We start from the raw sequence: 23,598 nt of genomic DNA, 5'->3' as shown, positions 1-23,598 counted from the left end.
CTTCTGTTCCCAGAGCGACGTCGTGGGGACGACCACGATGGTGGTGTTGGTGATGGGGATGGCGATAATGGGGATGAACGGGTGCTGTTGCTATACCCTGGGCACGTGTTGGTCCGGGGCAGCAGAGCCCGAGTGTCCGGGCCCGGGGGGTTGGCTTGTGTCGTGTCACACGCTGGCTCCGCCGGTGAAACTCTCCCGTTGCAGGTCTGGAGACCTTCATCTCCGTGGCTAAGACGCTCCCATCGCCTGACATATATGATGTCGTGGAGGGATACATGAAAATTTCCATGGAGTGTGCTGAAATATTCAAACTTATGGATGGAGAAAGAAAGCCTGAAAGTGAGGTAAGCTGGCCATGGGTGTTAATAGTGTAATGACTGTCAGCCTGCATCCCAACTGGAAGAGGAACTGCCTAATAAATGCTTTGCCGTCTAAGTAACTGCTAATTTGGTATGAGTTTGGTTGTTATTTTCCTGGAAGTCGCAGTGGCAGAAGCACTGATGGCAAACATAATTTTCAGTGCAAAGATGTTCCTGGATTTAACAACGCACGGCTGGTAGTCTTGCTGAAGTTAAGATTCTCGAAATTATATTAAAAGACCATTTATGAAGTAAGGGGGTCGACAGAAGCAGTCAAGCAACAAAAGTAGAAAATAGTCCAGTGAAAGTAATTGTTTTTAGATAACTAGACATCTCCCTGATACATCAGTATTTCTAGAAAGCCACCAGTATAGTTGACCTAATTTTTCTCATCTGAGCTGGTGACAATTTTTCCTTATCAGAATATGATGGATGAACTAGAGAATTACAAAACTGTTTTCACTGTGAATACTGGGGCAGCATTATTAACTTAAATCTGCTTACAACAAAAAATCGGATAGTGGTTTTTTTTAACCTCCACTTGTGGGTCTTTACTTTAGATTATCACTTTTGTGTAATGAAGAAAGCGTATCATAGAATCATAGAACGGTTTGGGTTGGAAAGGACCTTAAGATCATCTAGTTCCAAACCCCTTCCATGAGCAGGGACACCTTGCACTAAACCATGTCACCCAAGGCTCTGTCCAACCTGGCCTTGAACACTGCCAGGGTTGGAGCATTCACAAAATGTTCAATGACATGCTTTCTTCAAGATCCTTTTACTAATAGGGGCTAATAGTTGTAATGAGTACAGTTCCAGTGCTGTGTGGACTCTGGGTTCACTTAGATGGAATTAATTGCAAGACTGGAGGAGCTCGGATGGCTTTTTCCAACGCGTTCTATTGCTTCACTGTGAACTTACTAGCAGTTGTTTCTTAAAACATCAGTTCATTAGGCCTTGGCCTCTAGCTTGAAAAGGGCTTTCAAGATTCATCAGCCTGTGCTGAGGTTTGCACTGCAGTCTGTGTTTGCATCCCCAAAAGTTATACTTTGTGTGTATGTAGATAAATCATGCATATAGGTCTTGATTCATGGTGAGGAGGGACCTTTTTTTACATTCAGTTTCTTTGTCCAGGGTTGTACAAGCCTTCAGTCAGCACACTGACTTGGGCTTCCTGCAGAGGTTATCCCTCTCTACTACTGTATTTCATGATTTTTTTCAGCTGAAAAAGGAGTCAGCTGACTGCCTGTGGTTCTCTGGTCTTTCATATAGTATCTATAGGGGCTTCCTTGGAAATTCATACTCTTGGAACTAATTCTTTAGAAGAGGAAGCATTAATTTGGGAGAGAATTCAGAAGTTAACTTTGCCTTCATATGAGGAAGCTTTCCTTTTGTGGTGGGGTTACTCTTTTTTTAATGGTGTTATTGTTTGCTCAGCTAATGATTTCAGGATGTACCTGGTATTGTCAGACATTAACGTATTTCTATATCTTACAGATGCTGTTAATCTTTCAAGCTCTAGAAGCAATTTTACTGAGGACAGCCAGTGACCTCTCCCATTTTTCTGCTGTGGGAATGAACATAGTAAAAAAGTTAATTCATTCCTACATGAGATTGGTCTATGCTGCTTTGTATTCTGAAAATCACAGGTAAGTAAGTCTTCTCCGTACTGTTGCAGAGAATCCCTGTCAGTTGATCATGAGGGGCTGTTTGGGTCTTCTTGACTTACTGCTAATAATCCACCTTTATTTAATGATACTATTCCACATTTCATAAATAATTGCATAGGGAAGTCTTTGTGAGGTGGAAGCTCAGATACAATACACAATCTAATGCTATATGATCTCGGGATTTAGTCTGTTACAAGACTCATGCTGCATACTTAAACTGAAGAAAATCTCTGTCATAACACAAAAAATGCAGCCTTACTTTGGCTTACACTGTGTATCCTTAACTTTAGCATCAGGTGTAGCTCAGATGGACCTGCTTGTGGCAGTAAAGTGTATGTGTTTGCAGGATTGGGGTCTCAGTCCAAGAAATATGCTTTTAGAAATAGACTGGTCACAAAGAGGGCTGAAGTTCTTTGTGAATAGCCTTTGTGTTTGGCCTAAATCTGTACTGTGATTGTCATTAGAATGGTTGGATACATATTTCACTAAAGCTCCCCATCAACTGCAGCAAGAGCTTTCCATGACCAGGGATACTTTCCAAATGGTTGTCTTGGTTGCTTGTGTTGGGATTGGCTCAGAACTGCTTTATGCCTGAAACTCCTGAAGGCTTGGGTGGATGTTTGAAGTGGAGTGGGATAATTTCTTTTACGAGAAAAAGGTCTTTTTTAAAAATTTAGATCTCTTGATTTGATTGTTTGTATAACTGTCATTCTGGAAATAATCTTCAGGTTTTCCTCTGCCTTTTGTTTTAGGATGAGCCGAGTGTGCCTTACCCTGTTGTCAGCAATGGTGGCTCAGGGGCCAGATTCAGCAAGGGATGTGTATAGCCATTTTGATTTCAATAATAAATTTCTGCCTGGATTATTGAAAAAAAGATGTAAGAAGGTAAATTAAGCTGCTGTGTGCTATGAAATGCTACATCATGGCTCCATCAGTTTTTTTCTGCCAAGTATTTAAAATTCAGCTGTATTTAAAATTCTCTTTGCTGTATTTTTGTCTGCAAGAACTTCCCTCTTCTTTCATGTCCTGTGTGAGGCTGAAATGCATCTTGATTGTTTCTGATTGGCAGCAGAGCTGATCTGTGGGGCAAGAGCTTCCCATCTACTTACATAGGAAATCCCCAGGGAATGTTTCTGAGTATCTGCAATAGTGTGAGAGCTGGGCCATACCCTTGAGGTATAGCATGCTTTGTTTTTCATCCTGTGCTGGTCTTTCTCATCTTGTCAGGGTGCAGAGCTCCTCAGGATAACCTTGTTTTATTACTGCTTTGTAGAATTTGCTGCAAAACATTAAAGTGCCTTGTTTGTTTCTAATAAGCTGTGATGAAAGATAAATGTATAGTTTCTACCCTTTTAGTGAAGGATGTGCAAGTGAGTAGAAAAGGTCATTCCTCTTTTTCCAAAACAAACTTTAATTCTTGTTTTGCCTCCATTTGTTAAAAATAATCAGAGTTGACTTGAACCAGTGTTTCAGAACAACAATATTTATATTTCATTTCAAATATAAATGTATAATAAATCCAATATTATTTCAATGCTGATACATAGTTTCTAAAGATGACTTGCAGAATGAATGTGTGCACTTGTGTTGGGTTTGTGCCATCTGTGGTGACAAATGAAACTGTTTATGCGTAAAGCAGTCAAGTAGAAGGCAAAAACCCAAATACACACCTTTTTCCCTGAAACCACGTTTTACAGTTTCAGGAATGTCAGATTTTATGGGCTTTGACCTTACTGCTGAAGTTGTCATTAGGAGCACCTCCACTCCAGGTTTAAATCTGTAGCCTTTTGAGCACAAGCTTATTAGATATGGAAGTAAGGTACAAAGAAGAGTTTCCAAAAACAGATTAAATATCTTACTCTTGATCAGCTTTCAGTGGAATCAATATGTCACAACTGGCTATTAGAGGTGAATTTTTAATACAAAAATATCAGACCCAAAGCTTACAGCAAAATAATTTTTCTTTATTTTTTCTTTCAACCTTTTCATGAGTAACTTCTGCCTAATGTTTAGCCTAGTCAGTAACTTCTTTCAGCCATTTTTACATGCAGCTTGATTTTGCAGAGCGTTAAAAATTTATAAATCACAGAGGGACTCTTTATGAGGGAATGTGGTGATAGGCTCATAGAATGGTTTGGGTTGGAAGGGACCTTAAGGATCATCTAGCTGCAAACCCCTGCCATGGGCAGGGATACCTTTCACTAGACCAGGTTGCTCAAAGCCCCATACAGCCTGGCCTTGAATAGTGCCAGTGATGGGACAGCCACAACTTCTTTGGGCAACCTGTGTCTCACCACCCTCATTGTAAAGGATTTTTCCTAATGTATAATCTAAATCTCTCCTCTGTGAGCTTAAAGCCATTCTACCTTGTCCTGTCACTACATGAGGTCCCAAAATGAGGGGTGACTGTTTTAAACTGAAATAATACGAGTCTATGTTCATTCCTATGATCCTTTTCCAGGCAGTGTTCACTACTTCTTCCACTGTGCCTGAATTTGTAGTTTTATAGTGTATTAGCCCTATATTAAGAGATATTTTTATTTTTTTTTTAGCTGGTCTGTCGCATGACCCAGGTAGCTCTATAGGTAGCTGTGATAGCTGAGAGATATGTGTAATGCACTGTAGCTCAAGGATGGCAATGAACAGTAAAAGTCCCCAAGACTGGCACTGCCCCTGGAAGCCTGTATAGTAAGAAGGTGCAGCAGCATTATTACCATTACTGTTACTGAGTGTTTCTGTGAATTGACCAGTATGCCAAGTGGTGCAGAAGTGAGGATGTTCAATGATGTTTGTACAGGGTTTGGCATGAAACTGCTGCTAATGTTTTCTTCTTTCTTTCTTTCTTTTTTTTTTTTTTTAATTTATGGCCTATCTCCTATATTGGGAATTATAAAAATACTTCCTTTTTGATGTGAACTTCAGCAGACTGTGATCTACTTCACAGAGGATTTTTTTTCAAGTGAATATACTGTGGGTGTATTGCGTATAAATGTATGGGTATCGCTATGTGCAACATGTTTATAGAAATTGTTTAATTTACCTGTTCATAGTACTTATAAGGATAATAAATATTTTCAGTTTTAATCTTCCAGTTGTATACAATCTGATTGCTAACAGTACCCTTATCTTTTTTAGGGGAGAGCTGATGTTCGTATGGCCTACATTCAGTTTGCTCTTTCCTTTTTAATTGCTGGTGACAATGCAATCTTGACACAGGTGCTAGAATTAAAAGGTACTTCACAATTGCTTGTATAGTTTTTTTTTAAGGCAGAATGTTTTACAGGTGATAATAAATATGAACTAATTCGAAATGTGAACAAGCTAAACAGCCTTAATAAGATACAAAATATTTTTAATCTTATTACTTGAAAAACTTTACGCTTCTTCAGTATTCTAGTGAGTGCCTCTTCTGCTTGAGAATAATGTTTGCTATCTGCAAAAACTTTGTAAAAATAAAAAGCCTTTGGTGACACAGATGTAAAATGGTAAATGCAATTTAACTTTGAGCCCATAGAGTCAGTAAACAGAAAAAACTCCCTTCATGGCCTCCAGCCTTGCTCGTAGCACAGTAACAGTGGGTACGTTCAAAGGTGTTGTTTTTTTTTACAGTGTTAAAGACTGTGTGTACTTTAGTTTCCTTTCTAACCTCATGCAGGACAACTCTTATGTACTCCATTAGACCACTTTTTGTCAACGATTTGGGGGACCAGTGTAATGTCCTTTGCATCCTTTATTGAGGCATTACATGGCAGTGCAGTTCAGGAGCATGTTACAGTCATGTCTCTTAAAAAAGAGGATGCAGAAAGTTGAATCTTACATACATTTGGTTAATACTCAATCCCTCATGTGCTGAAGATAATGTAAAACTTCTATTGACTCTAGTAATTTGAAATCTACTCCTGATGTTTCTCAAGCTGTGAACTGCAACCCTTGATATGGCTGTGGAATAATTCAGGAGGGATCTAGAAATACTCTTAAAAGTAAAAGTTGTTAGCTGGCAGCAGTTCGTTTCTTCTAGAATGAGGGTATGAGAACAAACCACAGCTACTTCTTTTGTTTGTGTTACCCTGGGAGCTGCTGATTTCCTTTAATTGCTGCAGTTGTTCAGCTCTTTCAAGAGTGGGGAATAGCAGTGCACACTTAGACCCAGTCAGCACAGTTGGCTTTCATTCCCCTCTAAGATGCTGCAGGTCTCTATAAACTGAAGTTCTCTAACTTTGGGATGCACAAGTGAGCCAAAAGGTGATGTATGTGGTTGGAGATGTAACCTCTAAACACTTGGGAATCGCTTGGTGAAACAGTTGTGAGTCCTTCAACGGAAAGGATAGGCATTTACTCAAGTTTAAATACTCTATAGCACATTGGGGCCCAAGATATATTTGAAGTTGACAGATGATGTTGCAATAAGTGTTAATAACCAAGTTGGCAAATTAGCTAGCTATGATGAGAATCGGTTTGACAGCATTACTTGTCCATCACTGTAGTTACAGACACATCATCCTTCTGAACTCTGATTGCAGCCTTTTGGTTCATCCTTAAATATAACAGCAAGGTGAATAATGTGACATTGAAGAGAAACGGATATGAATTCCCTGAAGCATTTTAGGATGAAAATAGCTTTCACTTTTTCACTTTAACATTTGAAATGTTTTCTTAGATTTCATTCCAGATATTCTTCGCTCTGAAATAAAGGAAGATAAAGTTTCTACTGTCAATCTTCTTCTTTCCACACTAAGAACTAAGGTATGATATACCCTTGAAATTGTGTTGTCTCTTGTTTTCCAGTTTCTTCACTGCTGGAAACAGTTTTGCAGTAATTTCTCATAAATTGCACAGCTCTTTAAGATGTTGGCACTGTGCTGCTGCTGCTGCAAGTTTGTCAGTGTGTCCATTACTGGTAATATTTGTTGGAGGTTGATATCATGGCTGTATTACTGTTTCAGGACTGAAGCCTATTATGCTTTTCCATTGCCACCTTTTAAAGGAAGTAATTGCAATAGCTTGTACTTCGATGCTAATTTCAGCTCATCTTTAGTGTGTGGTGTCCAACAGATTCTGATTGTTTCACAGGTTGCAATTACATCAGTGCCAAACCTGAAGGTCAAAAGAACTGGAGTCTTTTTGGTCCTTCCAGTGGCAGTCGGATTTGTCCTTCAGTTAATGTGTCTCAGGCCGAAATGGGAGATCAGCTAGATTTAAGTAGGTTTGTTAGCTGAGAGCTAACAAGTGACATAACAATCTTCTTACCGGGAGAAAAATGGTTTTAGTATGGGGACTGTGACATGAAGATGGTTTTTAGGAGCTATCTGGTTGCAGTTGAAGAGTGTGTGGTGCCATTCCACAGCCAGTCTTGGCAGGGCTTTGTTGAAGCCACATCCTGTGGTCCTGGATAGCTGGTCTTTGGACTTGTTTACTGTTAGGATGGCAAGCTTTTGGCTGCATGAGATAAATTTGGTTAAAGGTATTTCTTGGAGGGGTAGAGGAAGAGGGAAGACTTACCATAAAATTGTCTTCCCGAGATCAGAGAAGTTTTTGTGAAAAAGAGAGGCTCCATTCCACCTGCTATCAGAATGTGCTGTTGGCTGCTCGCCTCCAAAGTTGTTTTTGCTAATTCTCTCATAGCAGACAGACATAACCTGTGATATAGTGGGGTTGAAACATAAGAGTTGGAAGCAGGAATTGCTGGAAGGTGTGAGAGTTGGTTTGGTCTCAACTGCTCTTCCTGTGCTCTGTTGTTCCTTATCTTCTAAGCATGGCTGTGCCTCTTTCACTGTGATTCACCAGTTTGTTGTGCTGTGGGTACAGCAACTGCACCAGAGATTTGTTTCTATTAAAGTATTTTTAAAAATGCTTTTAGTTCCTGTATCTATGACTTTCGATCTGTTTTTAATTACTGTAGCAATGTTGCTCTAACTGTTGTGTGAGAGAAGGAAGAAAAAATAGTTTCAAATTTAGAAGGTAACCATAAGAGCCTGTCTCAGACTCAGGGTTTTCACAACTGACAATTTAAAGCCAAAAATATTCTTTCTTTCCTCTGTTGCAATAATCTTGGAAGAAGAAAAAATCTAGCATTTAAATGTAAGATAAACCTCCTTGAAATTTTGTTTTCTAAACAAAGCTTTTCCCACATGGGAATCATACATCATGTACTGTTTTGTTATTGATGAAACCTAACATGCTGTATGACTTCTTCAGTTTAGCAAGAAAAATGAGAATTAAAGAAACTGCAGACAGGAAAACACAGTAGAAGAACTTTTGAGAACTTCTTCCACTGTGTTTTCCCTTTCATTCAAACTTCATTTGTAGCAAGTTCTACCATTTCTCCCAGCAGCTTTCCAGGCTCCTAGCCTGTGGCTGTGCTACTCTAAATACATTCGGTGCTCTTCAGTCTGTCCTGTCCAGCATGTGCGGTGTTTGCAGAAGTTGGTGTAGAGTCCTATGGCTTCAACCATATCAAGATGGGAGCAGGAGGATGTGGAAGAAGCGTTGAAAGGACAGGCAGAACCTTTGTCTGCTGTAGTGAGGAGAGTGAGCTGTGTATGTAGTAGAAGAATGAAGTGTGTTGCTGATTTGCCAATATTTTGTAATAACTTGCAATAAATAGATGAATTCCGTGTTTGTTTTTCCCCGTTTCAGGTGGTTCAAAATAAAACTATCACCAAAACACAGAAGGTGCGCTTTTTTACCGCAGAGGTGTTGATTCACATTGCTTCACTTTACCGGTGGAATGGGATTACTGATGTCAGCCCTGGGGATTTAAAGGTCTGGTAACTTAATTCTTTGTAATTTCTAGTCATTGTCCTGCCTTTTTTTTTGGTTTTCCGCTTCTTGCAGCCCACAGTTAGAAATAGTTCCCAGTTACTGTAACCTTGATGAGCTCAAGAAGAGGGATCTGCTGAGGCTGCTTAAAAAGAGCCCCTCACTTTCTGCTGCTTCTCACTGCTTGAGGAGGAGGGTTTGTTCCCCCTCCCTGATTGCCAGAACTGAAGTAAGTGCAGATCTGTTAACCAGGGACCGAAGGGGCGTAGGTATGAGTACTGTATTCCTTTTCCTGACACATTTGTGTCTCTATAGTAGAATATATCAGGAGCAGTCTTCTTACCACGTGTCTTATTCCCATCCTGCGCAGTGATCTGATATGAGAGCAAAACTCCTAAGGTGGTTGCCAGCCTTTTCAGCTTACATTGTTTGAGAAGCTGTCAGGGTTTCTGAGGCTTGAGCTCTTAATGATTCTGCTAGTCCATGAAATCACATTCCTAAAGTCATAGATGAGGCAAGGATCAGGGCTGCTGCTGGTGGGGGTGTGCTAATACTGGAGATGTATTGTCATCTTCTTATAAGTAGTCTACAGTTTTGTTTTTTTATTTTTCTGAATAATGTATCTCTTTCCTTCTCCCTCCCACCCCTCACTGTGGGAATATCTAAGGTATGGGGTAAGCACAGTGCAAAGCAGTAGAAAGACTTGAATGTGTTGAATACAGAAACTTAGACTTCTCTTGTTAATGTGAACAAAAGCCAGACTGTCTTTTAGCATTTCCTTGAAAGGAGCTTCATAAAATTTACAGTGAAACTGTTGTAAGATTTTCTTCTGTGCTACCAAAAATCATATGCCTTTTTGACTCGTTTTTGATTTTTCTAGGCGACTCAAGGTTCTGAAGAGATGGGAAAAATGATGGTACGGGAACTTGTTCATAATTTCTTAATGGACCTTTGCTGCTCTCTGAAACATGGCATAACTTTCTATGATCCAAGTCTTGGAACTTCTGGCAAGTAAGTCACCAGACAACTGAGATTGTCTTATTCCTGGCACATAGTTCACATACAGACCTAACTAGTTATCTTGTCTGCCTTTCCAGGCCTTTGCAAATAACTTTATTGAATTCTGCTTCCATCTCTCTTTCTTCTGTGGCAGACAAAAGAAATGCATCAGCTTTGTTTTAACTTCCCGAGATCAAACTATTGGATCTCCTTATACCTCAGCATACTATAGAGCGGGCTGCCCTATTCGCAGGGGCTTAGGCAATGGTTGTGTTTCTCTGAGCCATCTGCCTGTGTAACTAGATACAAAGTCTCTTCTTGTAAGATGTGATTTTGGACCATAGATTTTTTTCATGTGACAATAAAGCATCACAGCTGCAGTGTTCACCAGATGGTGGTTAAAACACTAGTCTAATTTACATTTTGTAGAATCAGATATGTCTTATCCCAGATTTAAGGAAAATGCTGACATGGATTTCAGTAGTGCCAGAATTTGGCCCGCAACACCTAATCTGGAAGCACTCATTTGTCCTACTGTATGCATTTGCTAACTAGTTAAAATGTGTGCATTAAGATTATGACTGATAAAGGAAATAATTGAGACTGTGCTTCATCACAGTAGCTGGGCAAAGAAGGTACTAGATAGTAGTAGCAGGTACTGATAGTGGTGTGACAGCAGGTTGTTTCTTGCTTTGAGCAAAATTTTAATTGGTATTCATCAGGTATTTGTCAAATTCTCACTTTGTTTAGGGACATACAGAAGAAAGCTTGAAAAAATAAAAAAGGACTGAAAAATCACAGAAAAAGCTTCCAAGTTGAATATTGAGTTTTAATTCTACATTTTTAGCTTTGTGAAGTTTGTTTAGAATATTTCTGTGGTTTTAATTAAAATTATTTACTGTTTGTCATGCAGAAAACCTGGTGGTAAATTCAGTTCTTACTTTTCTGAGTATGAATGTAGAAATTATGCCAGCAGTGTGAGAGGTCTTGCCTTGAATTTACCCCAGCTACAGTTGGAGGAGTTGCAGGGTTATCACATGTAAAGTATTGCAGTAAGGTTTTATTTTTTAAAGTTTCTTTTTTTTCTTCAACAGGGGAGGAAATGTGGTGCTTCTGCACTTTCTGCTTGGTTTAAAAACTGCAACAGAAGATGAACTGGTTGCGGATCTCATGGTGAATATTCTTAAAGTATGCCCAGATTTGTTGAATAGATACTTTAAAGAGACCCGGTATTCCTTTGTTCCTAGACTTAAGTCTGCTTGGATGGACAATATGAAGTTACTCAGAAAGGTAAGAGTATGAATGATGCACACCACCTCTCCACAGAAATACCCAATCCCATTTATTTATTTTTTTTCCCCCCTTCCAAAACCTGAAGTAGTTTTTGTTAAACAGTAGTGCAGAATTATACAAAATTGTAAGAGAAAAGATGGGTAAAGTCAAACAGTCCTGACCTACAGAAAAGTTACTAAGCCAAGGAACTTGGTAGTAGATTAGTAAGGTTGCCTTTGATTGCTTTTATTGCAGATAGATATTATAATGCCATTCTTATGTAAAATTTCATACAATTTAGTGCAGAGCCTGGCCAGCCTGTGATGTGACCATTTTAGGTATAAACTTAACTCTGAATTCATGAATTTAGCCAAGGTCTTCTTAGTGACAAGGAACAAGATTTCACTGATTTCAGAGGAACTAATCTGAGGATCAGGAAGTGGATTTTTTTGGTTATGTTTCAGAAGTAGCTGTTCTATGCCAGAGGAAACTCATATGTCTGAAGACATCTTGTGTTCACAGCTGTAAATGCACAGTGCTTTAGAGTTTATTAAAATCACTAGAAAGCAGACAGGCACAGTATTTCATAAATAATGATTTTAAAAACAAACCAGTCCAGCACTGGGAAAGTTATGTGGCTGAGGTTTAAGTGAGCTAAACAGGAAGGACTTAATAGTTCTGATATAGCACCATCAATTACTATATGTATGTTAGGAAAGAAGCAGCAGGATACTGTTAAATGTCAAAGATGGTAAATGGAGTCGGGGAATGGCATCCTGATTTCTGTGGGTGCTGAGGAAGATGGGGCATGGCTCAGAGCCACAGCTGCTTTAACAAGTGTAGACATAGAGTGAGGTGGAAGGTCATTTGGTAAAAAGCCATGCACAGGCCAGGGGGCTGGATAAACATTTAACTAAACTGGGAAAGAAGGAATTGGTGTAAGAAGCACTGGGAAACATCACAGTGATATGTTTTTTGAAATGTAACAACGCTGAAGCTCAGCTAGAAAAAACTTCTGTCCGTTCTGAGTGTTCCTCTGCTTCTTTGTTAGCTTAAAATAGGCAAGTAGGATCTGTAGTCTGTTGAAAAGGGGTGGCCTTTAGCAGGGATGCAGGTCACATACAGCTGTTCCATTTATGAATAGGAGTCTGGGGGATGCTCTGTAGCAATTCTGTATAGAAATTAGCATTTAGTGCTGTCATTACTTTTGACGAGTCAAAAGCCTTCTGTAAAATGCTCCTCAGAAGAACCTGTTATCTCCAGGGCTATGTCGATTTTGATTAAATTGTTTTTATTTCAGATCTATGAGGCTCAACCAGAGATCTCCAGTTCTTTTAAGACTTCAGAGTTTATTCCTCTTCCCAGGTTGCTTTCTATGGTGATGGTAACAACAATCCCTGCAGTGTGCAATAAAATAATGTTCACCCAAGGACTAAATGTAAGAGCAGTCTATAATATTTCAGTCTATAATATTTTTCTCTCTCATTTAGTACTGTTTGATTTGTGTGTGATCATCCAAGAAGTTTCTTAAGTTGGTTAGTTACGTATGTTTTATATTGTCTGTCCCAGCATAAATCTGGCTTGGGAAAGCACTGGAAAATGAACTAAGGCCCATTGATACTGCTTCCAAGAGCCATTCACAAGTATCAATTCTGCCAATGCTCACTAGTGGTTTAGGCTTGAAATCTGAAAAAAACTACAGATTCTTTCCTGCAAGTTAAGGTTTAGGAAATAATTAATTTGTTAACAAATTTTAACATGTTTCTGGACTACAGATTATGTGCAAAGCATAAGAGGAAGCAGTGAAATGTTTTTAATTCAACTTCCTTATTTTAGTTACCCAGCACAGTAGTGAAGCACAGCATACTATCACTTGTATCAATGATTCTGAGAAGAGCCTTGAAGAATATTGAGTACTGTTTGAATGAAGAAACTTGGCAAAAGTCAGAAATCTACACCCTGTCAGTGATGCAGGAATTCGTACAGCTGTACAGAGAAGCCATCAGCAAGGTACAAAGTAAAAAGAAAACTGGGGTCTAACATGAATTGTTTTGCAGCAGATAACTAACTACTCCTCTGCACTTTCTGCCCAAGTGATTGTGGCCTGGCAGCCAGGAGATAGTATCTTTGGGCAGAGGAGGGTAAGGCTGTGGGTTACAAGAAGTTAATGACTGGTGTGGTAGTAGACTACATTTCCTAACACAGCTGGCAATGCAGCTGTGGAAGTGCAGATAAAATTCTGTTGTGAGACAGATTTGTAACATTGACAGCTATTGTGCTGAAAACAAATTCCAAAGCAGACTTGGAAGCAAGTTCTCCTGGTTGAAGTAAATTTTAGCCAGCAGAGCTCACTTAGAAGTTACTAGGCAAGATAGCATTTGAATTGAAAATAACACCATGATGATGAAGAACCAAACATAAATTTTTCACAGGAAACTTCTTCAATAAAATATTCTTTCTAATATTTATGTTCTGTGGAAATGAAAGTACATTACTTGATTTCAGATCTTTTTCTGATTGTATACAAGGTCTTTGTGAAGAGCAGCAAATCCTCATGTTGACTGGTTGTGAATATTTTTATCACAGTAGCTTTGTCTCACGCAGAAGAGCTATTGCAATTTACTCTTTTTGCTTTTAGCTTTTACCAGACATGAATAATATAGTGGCTGTCTGGCAGTCCCTTCTGAAGCAAGGAAGAGAACACCACAGTGGTCAAGAGGAGAAAAGGGGAGGTGATGCCTCCACTGTGAAGGCAGTGACTGAGACAGCAGAAGTTGCTGAACAGCATGGTAGGCAAAGCAGGTGGAGTTACCCCTTCTTATGTGTATGTGAATGACAGTTATGAAATTCTTACCTCATATAAGGTTATTATCTGCAGCAGAATCCGGATGTCACTTGTTCATTTACTATTCATCTTTGCATTGTTCAGGTCTTTGGACAGTTTAATTCTGACCAGTGTCAGAATTGCCTAAGAACATGGTTTGACAAATAGGCTGTCATTGCTAGTAGGAGGTTAAGCAGTTTGACTTTCTGCTGTCACAGAATCTCAGAAGGGTTGATGGTAGAAGGAACCTGTGGAGAACATCTTGTCTAACTCCTCTGCTTAAACCTAGTTGCGCAGGACTGTGTCCAGACAGCTTTTGAGTATCTCCAGGCATAGAGATTTCACAACCTCTCTGTGCAACCTGTGCCAGTGCTTGGTCACGACCCTCACAGTAAAAAAGTGTTTCCTGATGTTCAGAGTGAACCTCCCCTGTTTCAGTTTGTGCACATTGCCTCTGGTCCTGCCACTGGGCACCACTGAAGAGAACCTGGCTGTGTCCTCATTGCACCTTCCTTTCAGGTGCTTACATACACTGATAAGATCCCCCTGAGCCTTCTCTTCTCCAGTTGGAACAATCCCAGCTCTCCCAGCCCTTCCTTTTAGAAGAAATGAGTGCCTTCATCATCTTTGTGGCCCTTCACTGGTCACTCTCCAGCATGTCCGTATCTCTCTTGTACTGGGGAGCCCAGAACTGGACACAGCACTCCATGTGTGGCCTCATCAGCACTGAGCAGAGAGGAAGGATCACCTCCCTCCACCTGCAGGCAGTGCTCTGCCTAATGCAGCCCAGGATACCATTCACCTTCTTTGCTACAAGGGCACATTGCTGGCTCATGTTCAATCTGGTGTCTCCCAGGAGCCCCAGGTCCTTTTCTGTCAAGCTGCTTTCCAGTTGAGCGGCCCCCAGCATGTACTCGCAAATGGGGTTGTTCCTCCTCAGGTGCAGGGCTCTGTAATTCCCCTTGTTGATTTTAATTCTCCTGTCTCAGACCTTCCTATTCTAGTAGGAGTACTTTGCAGCCAACAATTTAACAGGCAGGGAAGCTGATATGCCTGAAAAATAATTTTTTGAGGGATTTTAATTTTTTTTTAATTTTTTTAAGTAGGTACTGTGGCTGCACTAAGGTTTGTGATGCTGTAGCACAGGAGTAGAAACAGGCAAGTGTTGGAAGAGAGAGAGAGGGTTGGAGTGAAGGCTTAAGTTTTCCTCTCAAAACCAGTGTCCCTCCTGAAGGACTTGTTTTCATTGTCCCATTGCAGGGAACTGGAAGTTTTAGTACTCTTTGTAGCTTGGCTAGCAGCCTGCGATGTTCTGCTTATAGACTGAAGAGAAATCTACAGCCAGTTTCATTTCCTTCACAGGGCATTTTCCACAGTGAGACTTCCTGGAGCAGGGAGTTTTTCAGTGTATGTCCTTCTATGTGTAGCTTTGGGCAGCAAAAGAATTGTCAACACTGACACTCCAGGGCTCTTCACTGGAGGACTGCCTGCTGAAACCAGTGGAGCAGCTAATCTCTAAAGTACTGTAGCTGTAGTTTCTCTGCATACTAGGGTGATAATACTGTACCATTTGCTCTCAGCTCAGTTTTTTACAGCTTTGTTTGCACTGAGGCCACTAGGTAATTCTTTTTTTAGTGGGAGTTGAGACTCAGCAAACAAAGGTAAACTTTATGCATGGCATCCATCCAGTTCTTTATAGTTCCCTGAGGGAGATCCAGTTAATAGGAAAAAAGTAGGTATTAAAAAAGTTTTGGCTGTCCTTCATTTATTTTGTTTCCCTTCATTAGTGACAGGATAACAAGTAGCTTTTATGCATCCTCACGTTACAAACTAAAAAAATATTTAACTGCTGAGATAGCTTTTCCTAAGAAGTAAACAGCTACCTTAACTGGGGTTGATGTTTCTCTCATGTTTGTTGTCATCCTCTTTCCAAGAGGTCACATTGAGAAAGTGTATTTTGAAAGAGGGAGGGAAAGAAAATAACCTTTAACTGAAGCAATAAATTACTAATGAATTAGTGTACTGTCTCCTGCACTTCTACAGGCAAACCTGCCTGGCATTAGGTAAGAATAGCATCCCCGGAAACCATCAGCATGACCATATCCTTCCCTTCACTTTTTTTTCTCTTGTTCAGCCTTAAAGAGCAGTGGGACTGATTGGGTTCTTACAGTGAGTGTTAAAATGTTGAGGTTGTTTTTTGAATCAAATTAGAAATGACAACTGCCAATTTAAGCACTGAATAAGCTGATTTAGTTTTAGAAGTATTCATGTAGAAATGCTAGGGGAGGAAACTGGGGATTCCATGTTTGGTTGGGTTTTTTCCATTTGTTCTTGTTAGGAAGATAACTGATAATTTCATAGGCACGTCTACTGGAAATACAGTTAGTAATTCTCGTGGGATAATTGTAAACACTTATGTTTACATATGATTATGTAAACACTTTGTTTAGGTTCAGATGATGCTGAGACACTGTTTCTGAAAGCTGCACTGCTTCAGGTCATTTGCCTTTATCAGAAGGTTGTGCCCCACTTGGTAGCACGGAGCAACTTTGATTTTAGCAAGCTCTTGAAAGGTATGTGATGGGTATTTCTATTACCTTCATTGTTTTCTCTGGCTATTTACAAAGTCCACAGCAGAAAGGAATGTTTGCTTTTCTGTGTACATACAGAAAGAACTGGTTTCTAGAAGTAACCAATTTTAGTTTCTTCATTGCGTTTGACGTTTATTGTTGCTATTTCTGCAGTTCTCTGGCACTCTACTCTCCTAAATTCCATAGCTGCTCTGCTACACTCAGTTGTTTTAAGTGGTAGGTTGCACTACAGTTTTGCTCTTTGTGTGTCATATTCTTGCAAATATTTGGTCTTTATGTGGCTTTAATTCTAATGTTTCTGAGGAAGATTTATGTCCAACTTTTAATGAGATGTGTGTGTGTGATTCTCCTAGACTGAAGTCAACAATACCAACATAAGGAAGTTATTTCCAAACTCTTATTAGCCACAATGATGTTTGGTTGGTTTTTTTTTAATCAGGATAGGTCACAGAAAGTTTAGGGTGAAGGAGAAGCATGTACCAATTCACCAGTCTCCTCTGAAAGTCTCCTAATATTTGCTGTGTTTTGAATTAATTTATCATAGTTTGGTAGTTTGTGGGGAGAAGAACAGTGTTCTGTGTGGTGTTATCTCCCATGGAAAATCTATATGAGGAAGCACTTTAGCAAAATTGTTTTATTTTTGTTTCTGATGTCATGTTCACAGAGGGTATTCCTCTTCATGCGGTAGAAATAAACAGAGACGTTCTGTACCTGTACCTTAATGCAGCAAGACTGTGGGCAAGATCCTGCAATACTGCTTATGGTACAATAAATACAGCTGTTCAAAATTGAGACTGGAGGAGAGAGCAAAATGTTGTCTGGGCATCAGTGCTGTCTGAGGGCCACGAGAGCTTGTAGGCTACCCACCTAGAACAGCTATCTGTAGTTTAGTCACATCTGGGATGATGGATAGGAGTTAGGTAAATACCTTAATTAAAGTCTGTCAGGTAAAAAGGGGCTTTAAACAGCCCCCCTCCCTCTAAATCATCTGTCATATGTGTATGATTTTCCCTCCCTCTGTCAAACCATATTTAATTGGTTTGTATACTTGGTGACTTATCAAATCATATACCCTGTTTATCCCATTATTTCTTGCATCATTCTGCTTTTTTCAAAATGGACAAAAGGCAGGACACCTTTTCATGAAGCGCAGATCTCCTGGATGGTGTGTTTTGCTACAGTATCAAATAATCAAGTTGAACAGGCTGGAAAATAAAGTGGCATTCTCAAACAAATATAATGAAGTGAACCTGGATATTAATTTTGATGAAAGAAGATATGGTAGAAAATGATGGTGTAAATTAATCATGCAATTTTGTTCTCTCAGATGCCAGCTTGAGAGTTCTGTTGTTCCTTCGCCTCACCCTGATTAAAACATACACTCCAAAGGCAGCATGTTTTTCCACCTTGTAGCAATATGTTGTTTGAACAGCTGGTACAGTTTTATTGTTTGATTTTACTGTTGGCTGGAATTTATAGTGACTTTGAAAAATCTATTGTTCTCTCTAACATGGGCCACAAGATAGTACACAGACTGTGGAAAGCACAGTGACACTAAAGCTTTATACAGCTGATCTCTGTATTTAACTGAACTGTAGCTAAAGTCTGGGTAGGTCAGATTTGGAGCACACTGTGAGGATCCTGGCACACTTTGTGACCTCTAAGGTGAATAATTCTGAGGTTATGCCATAGCAGTTGTTGTGAGCAAATGATAGAAGTGATGTAGGGAGAGACATAAGGGTAAAGTTCCACTGCCTGTAGCAAATACTCTAATAGTATAAGCATTAAGATGTGTTACTGACATAAATTCTGTATTTTGGTCTCCAGTTTATCCATCCTCTTTACTTCCTGTAAGACACAGCTGATAGTAGAGATTTTGTATTCCATTGCACCAGTGATGGCTTGTGCAAGGGGCAGGTATTACTCACCACTCTGAGGGCTGGATTCCAGCCCTAGTTTGGCCAAACATAATCATAGTTTTTGGGGATCTCATGGTGTGAAAATTTGTGGACTGCCAGCTTATCTCACAGTGGTGGTTGAAGCCCTAAATGATTAATGTTCCTAAGATCTCAGGAAGATATACCAAAATAAAGTTGATTGATTGCGTTGCTTTCAAACCTTAGGTATCGTCACTGAAAAGGGCCTCCGAGAGGAGGTCCCTCCTGTGCTGCAGCACCATATACTGAAAGTGGCTTTGGAACTTCCTGCAAATAAATTTGCCTGGTTCAGAGTACAGGTAAGAGTCTTCAAAGCAAGCTTATGTTTCCTTGGCATGTTGCCCTCAAATCTTTACGTCTGCTACTGCCTAGTTTTAAACTAGTCCCAGTCCAGTTGCTTTAGGAGGTGACCCTTCCGTAAAACTAGCAGGAATTGTAGTCTTAGTACTAGAGAAGAATCCTGTCTGAGATTAAAAGCTTTTCTACAAGGACAGAAATTTTTGCCTCCCTGATGAGGGCTGGACAAAGTTCTTTCAGCTCTTCTTGTCTTTGGATACTGGCATGAGTGTCAATTTGCTGGTTTCCGCTTGTGTGGAAAGCCTGAGGTTTCAGTCCAAGGAAATGAGCTGCTGAGAGGAGCCATCCCACCCATTCCTAGGGGAAATTCTGACATATGTTAAGGTTGTCCCTCCTCTCCATAATTACTGGAAACATTCAGGGCCCCTGCTCTCTTCTGTACTGCAGCCTTGTAAAGTAAGAATGCTGTAGAGGGCTTGGTTTTTGTGTCTGGAGAAAGGAGTGGGCCTAGCTCTGGGGGGAAACAGAGACCCCCATGGGTCTTGTGACTGTGACCCTGCCTTTTAGGATATTTTCTGTCCCCTCCAGTTTGCCATAAAGGAAAAGCGAGGAAAGTTAAGAGCAAGCAGCGGAAAACCTGGAAATGGGCAAAGAAGCTACAGTATTTTCTTGTGGTTTTGCCCTTTGAGTATGGAGAGGTTTTAACTGAAAAGCGAAAAGCCAAATCTGGCAATATTACAGAGGGTTATGGTTATTAGACATCAAATGCAAGTCAGCGAGAAAAGTGGGGGAGATGGCAGAAGGATTGTCACTTGGTGTTTAGGTAGTGTTCAGCATTCCTGTGACTTGCATTGTTTTCCTTTTCTTTAGGGATCAGGCTTTTAAATTATTACGTTTCTTGTTCAGAGAGTACTTGTAGGAAATCTGAATTCCTGGAGATAACAGAAGTAGAAGGAGAATGGATGACTGGGGAGGAAGGTGGCTTTATCTCGGGCTCCTGTATTTTGGGCCCTTGTATTAGTTGGTGTTTCTGTTACTCCTCTCTTCTTCCACTTTCCAAAAAACAATTGTGCTGATTTTTGTGGCTCGCTGAATGCAAGGTAGTATAAATGATCCCATTCATTTCTGGCTTTGGTATATTTGGGCAAGACTATAAAATAATACATTACATACCTGCTTCAGTGCAACATAATCCTGTACAGTGTTGCTGTGCCAGGGAAATTTTAATATATTTTTCTTTTAGGATGTCTCTGAGACAGAGAAGGTATCTGGTGAAAAATCAGTGTTCTATTTACTGATGAAAATGTTTGTTACAAGTAACCATTCTCATCTGAAAATTTCAACCAGAAAACTGATCATCAAGGTAAGTGTTTGGTCTGCAATACTAGAATATTCACTATATCCCATTGGTCTGAAATTTCACAGTAGTACATTTTTTTTCTTAAAGCACATACCTTTACTCTGTGTAGTTGTGTGGAATTTGCTGTCAGATAACTACCTGTTAAATAATTATTGTACGAAAGTAAATGCTGTCAACTGAATTTGCTGCAACAGTTGACAGAATAGTAAAGACAATGTCTTTAATGTTTTCCCCTCACCAGCTGAATTAATTCTGATACTGTAATAAATCAATGTACTTTGTGCCTGCAAAGGTCTTGACATGAATCAAGAAGAGATTATTTTTTTATTTTTCGTCTTCCAAGCCCTGAACAGGGCTCCTTGAGAACTGTTCCATACTAATAGTGGCATACAAGTTTGAATACAGCTTTATGCATTTAGTTTCTGTGTTTAGCTTCAGTCACAGGGTGCAGTTGTAATGTTCAAGGCACTAAACCTAAAGTTGGAGTGATTGAGTTAGGTTTTAGTTGCCCTTGATCCCTGCAGAGGGTTAAAGTCAGGCTAACTTTGTCTCACAGTAACTAATATCTCAATCAAAAGCTACTCAGTACAGTTTTTCTAGTGTATTTAGATTCTTTTGCTGAGTAGAGATGTGGGCTGCCTGACTCATTCTTGTTTCCTCTTTTAGATTTAGTCCATTTAATTTTCTCTGAAGAGAACACAGGAGCAGTGAAGTTAGGGCAGTTATGTCAGCAGAAAGGCTGCTAAGAATAGATGTTAACGAGTGTGTTTTGCTTATTTTTCAGCACAGTGCTATATAATCGGAAGGCATGTTTTTGGATTTCACATTCTGTTCCTGCCTGTTTTCATGAGAGCTGCAAGTGTATTTTTACTTCGAGACTGCCAAAAATAGTCAATTATTTAAAAATGAATCCTTTCCCCCCCCCTTCTTTAAATGAATTATCCTGTCAGATTCTTGTAAGCAGCAGTGTTATTTTTGTAGCTGCTGGTGGTGTACACAGAGTAAATGTAGAGCAAATGAGCTGTGATAGCTTCCTTTTTTTGTGTGCGTATGCATGGAAACAAAGGCACAGATTCATCCCACATAACTACAGTCATTTAGCGTAGGTGCTAGAGTTAGGAAGCTGGTGAAGGTTTCTGCTCTTGTTGAGAGGGAGGGTCAGACAGTTCTACCATCATGCAGTTCATATTGCCTGTCATCTGGATTGTCCTTCAGACAGCTTCTCCTCCTTCCTCTCCCTCCTCTTCCTTTTTAATTTTACAGACACAGCATAGGGTCACCAAGTTCCTAATTTAGGCACCTGAGATAAGGGGATGAATTTAGAGTGCATGAAAGTAAGCAAAAATTTTTAAATATGTTAATGACTGATACTTGATTGTGGTAAAATTGTGTCTACGTCACCACCTACAGCATCTGTGAGTATGCCTACACTTTTCTCTGGACTTTGCTGTGGTCATGACTCACTGTCCATTTATTTGACTGTTTACCCATCTGCTCAACTCTTCTAAGAGCAAGTAGCCTGATTTAGATTTTAATTAGCAGTGGTTTTCCTTTGTATTACATCAGTAGTTTTCAAAAGCCCCCCTACAAGGCTCCTTTTAAGTGTATGTTGCCTTTTTTTTAATTGCTGTAATGATATAAAGATGTACACTCCTCTTAAAGCATTATAGCTTACTCCCCTGATATTATAAAAGTAAGATTTACTAAGGTGGGGGTAATGAATGCTCTGTGTCCAGTCAGCTTTGACCTCAGTAGGGTTTTTGCTGACTGACAACACAAGGACTTCACAGAATCACAGAAGGGTTGGATTGGAAGGGATATTAAAGCTCATCTAATTCCAGCCCCCCTGCCATGGGCAGGGACACCTTCCACTAGACCAGGTTGCTCAAAGCCCTGTCAAACCTGGCCTTGAACACTGCCAGGGATGGAGCAGCCACAGCTTTTCTGAGCAACCTGTTCTGTGATTCTAAGATGCGCTGGCCCTGGCTGTGGCTCTGTGCTGCAGCTTCCTGTCTTCTGTGTCCCTGTACGATAGGCCTTGAGGAGTGAAGCAGCAGAGGGGCTGCTGCAGTGAGCAGCATTGTAGGTAGCGCAATGGCTTCTAGGTCTGGTGCACACTGCCCCAGCATGTGCTGGATTCCTGTGTCTCAAATGCTTGTAGAAATCTTGTATTCCAAATGCATAGACTGCACGTTCGTGTGAGATCCCTGTGTGCTCGCTGCCCAGTCTGTTGAATTGGTGTTTGCAGCATACTTGAAAGGAGTACATAAGGGATCCATCCCATACACATGGTCAGTGTGGGAGCAAGAACTAAGAGGAGTTGTACTGAATTTGTGCAGCAGACAGCAGGTGAGAGGAAGAGAGGCTCTGAGAAGACAGGGACAGAAGTTGCTCTCATCTGGTTTTCCCAGTTATGAGAGGGTATACAGTGTTTTGCCTCTTGCTTTGGTCATTCATAATGCCCTCCTTTCCCTGCCCCAGGACTGCTTCTTGCCCTGTTCCTACAGTGCCTGTGCATGTCTGGCAGAGCTCAGTGGGTTTCATTCATCAGCTGTAACAGAGTCGTGCCTCAACTCTGATTGATCTTGCTGAGAGAGCAGTAAGAAAACAGCCATGATGAAGACACTAGGCCTTGGTCCTTGTCACAGTGAGGCCGGTTGATAGTCTTGGGAGATTTTGTTTTTAAAAAATGTGTTTGTTTTTACCCTTCATTCTGCAGTTTGAGTGGTCCTAGTGAGTGGGAATGAGGCCTCTTGAACTGAGGGGTGACAAGAAAATGACAAATATTTTTCATCAACCTGCTCTTCTGTTTTTCTTTCCAAGAAGAAGAAAACATGAAGTTGCTATGCTAAAAGATCTATGCTTTTTTCTGGCTTTTGTATTTTAGTGATTTTGGAGTTTTTAATCCCTCCTTTGGCTTTCTGGACAGGTTTTACGTGACAGTGGGGTGTTTGAGTACACATGGAAGGAACTTTCAGTTTGGCTGGAACACTTGGATAATACAAAAGAAGACAAAAAGGAAGCAGTGATTCAATTTTTGGAAAGGGTAATAACTGTTCAAATTAGCTGGATAAACAATGCCAAGAATAGAATTAATGGAAACTAATTATTTTGTAGCTATTGTTGAGAAACCTGTCAAAGATCAGTAAACAGATTCTGAGAGAAGCGATGTTTGTAATTCTTTATACAGAGCTGACATCTTTCTTGTGTTGGGTGGGAGGACAGTGAAATGATTTGTAGGAAAATTAAATCCAGAAATATAATTTGTTATTACAGCATTGTTGATAAAAGGGTAGAGTAGGTGCCTGGCAATAATTATCATACCTGCCAAAATTATCAGACCTAAGTAGATAATCTTTTACAAGAAAAGTTGACATTTCCTGTTTACTTTTCAGGATGTTGAATGCCCAGTGCTTCCTTTTCATTGTGGTTTCCTCATGGAATCAGTATGTGGTATACTTTGGGTACAAAATTGCAGTGGACATTTCTTTATGCATCAGACCCAGTGTCCCATATACAGCAGTAACCAT

At 40.0% G+C, this 23,598-nt stretch overlaps 1 protein-coding gene across 1 annotated transcript in view; it reads left to right on the top strand.

Annotated features, from left to right (window-relative positions):
• Positions 1 to 194: 194 nt before the first annotated feature.
• The window catches only part of URB1 (URB1 ribosome biogenesis 1 homolog (S. cerevisiae)), a gene marked incomplete at both ends in the record, with an annotated part of 38,160 nt that continues 14,756 nt past the window's right edge, over positions 195 to 23,598 (top strand). Inside the window, 15 exons of the mRNA XM_010019779.1 lie at positions 195 to 344; positions 1,857 to 2,008; positions 2,782 to 2,914; positions 5,165 to 5,261; positions 6,687 to 6,772; positions 8,666 to 8,791; positions 9,669 to 9,799; positions 10,882 to 11,077; positions 12,360 to 12,497; positions 12,896 to 13,069; positions 13,698 to 13,848; positions 16,334 to 16,456; positions 18,598 to 18,710; positions 19,952 to 20,071; positions 22,998 to 23,114. Coding sequence (XP_010018081.1) covers positions 195 to 344; positions 1,857 to 2,008; positions 2,782 to 2,914; positions 5,165 to 5,261; positions 6,687 to 6,772; positions 8,666 to 8,791; positions 9,669 to 9,799; positions 10,882 to 11,077; positions 12,360 to 12,497; positions 12,896 to 13,069; positions 13,698 to 13,848; positions 16,334 to 16,456; positions 18,598 to 18,710; positions 19,952 to 20,071; positions 22,998 to 23,114 — 2,007 coding nt within the window. The remainder of the gene's footprint in view (positions 345 to 1,856; positions 2,009 to 2,781; positions 2,915 to 5,164; positions 5,262 to 6,686; positions 6,773 to 8,665; positions 8,792 to 9,668; positions 9,800 to 10,881; positions 11,078 to 12,359; positions 12,498 to 12,895; positions 13,070 to 13,697; positions 13,849 to 16,333; positions 16,457 to 18,597; positions 18,711 to 19,951; positions 20,072 to 22,997; positions 23,115 to 23,598) is intronic.

This window comes from Nestor notabilis, unplaced genomic scaffold (assembly GCF_000696875.1).
Source record: "Nestor notabilis isolate BGI_N333 unplaced genomic scaffold, ASM69687v1 scaffold11600, whole genome shotgun sequence".
Classification (NCBI taxonomy): Eukaryota; Metazoa; Chordata; class Aves; order Psittaciformes; family Psittacidae; genus Nestor; species Nestor notabilis.
Note: the sequence above shows the minus strand (reverse complement) of the source record. Positions and strands in the feature narration are given on the sequence as shown.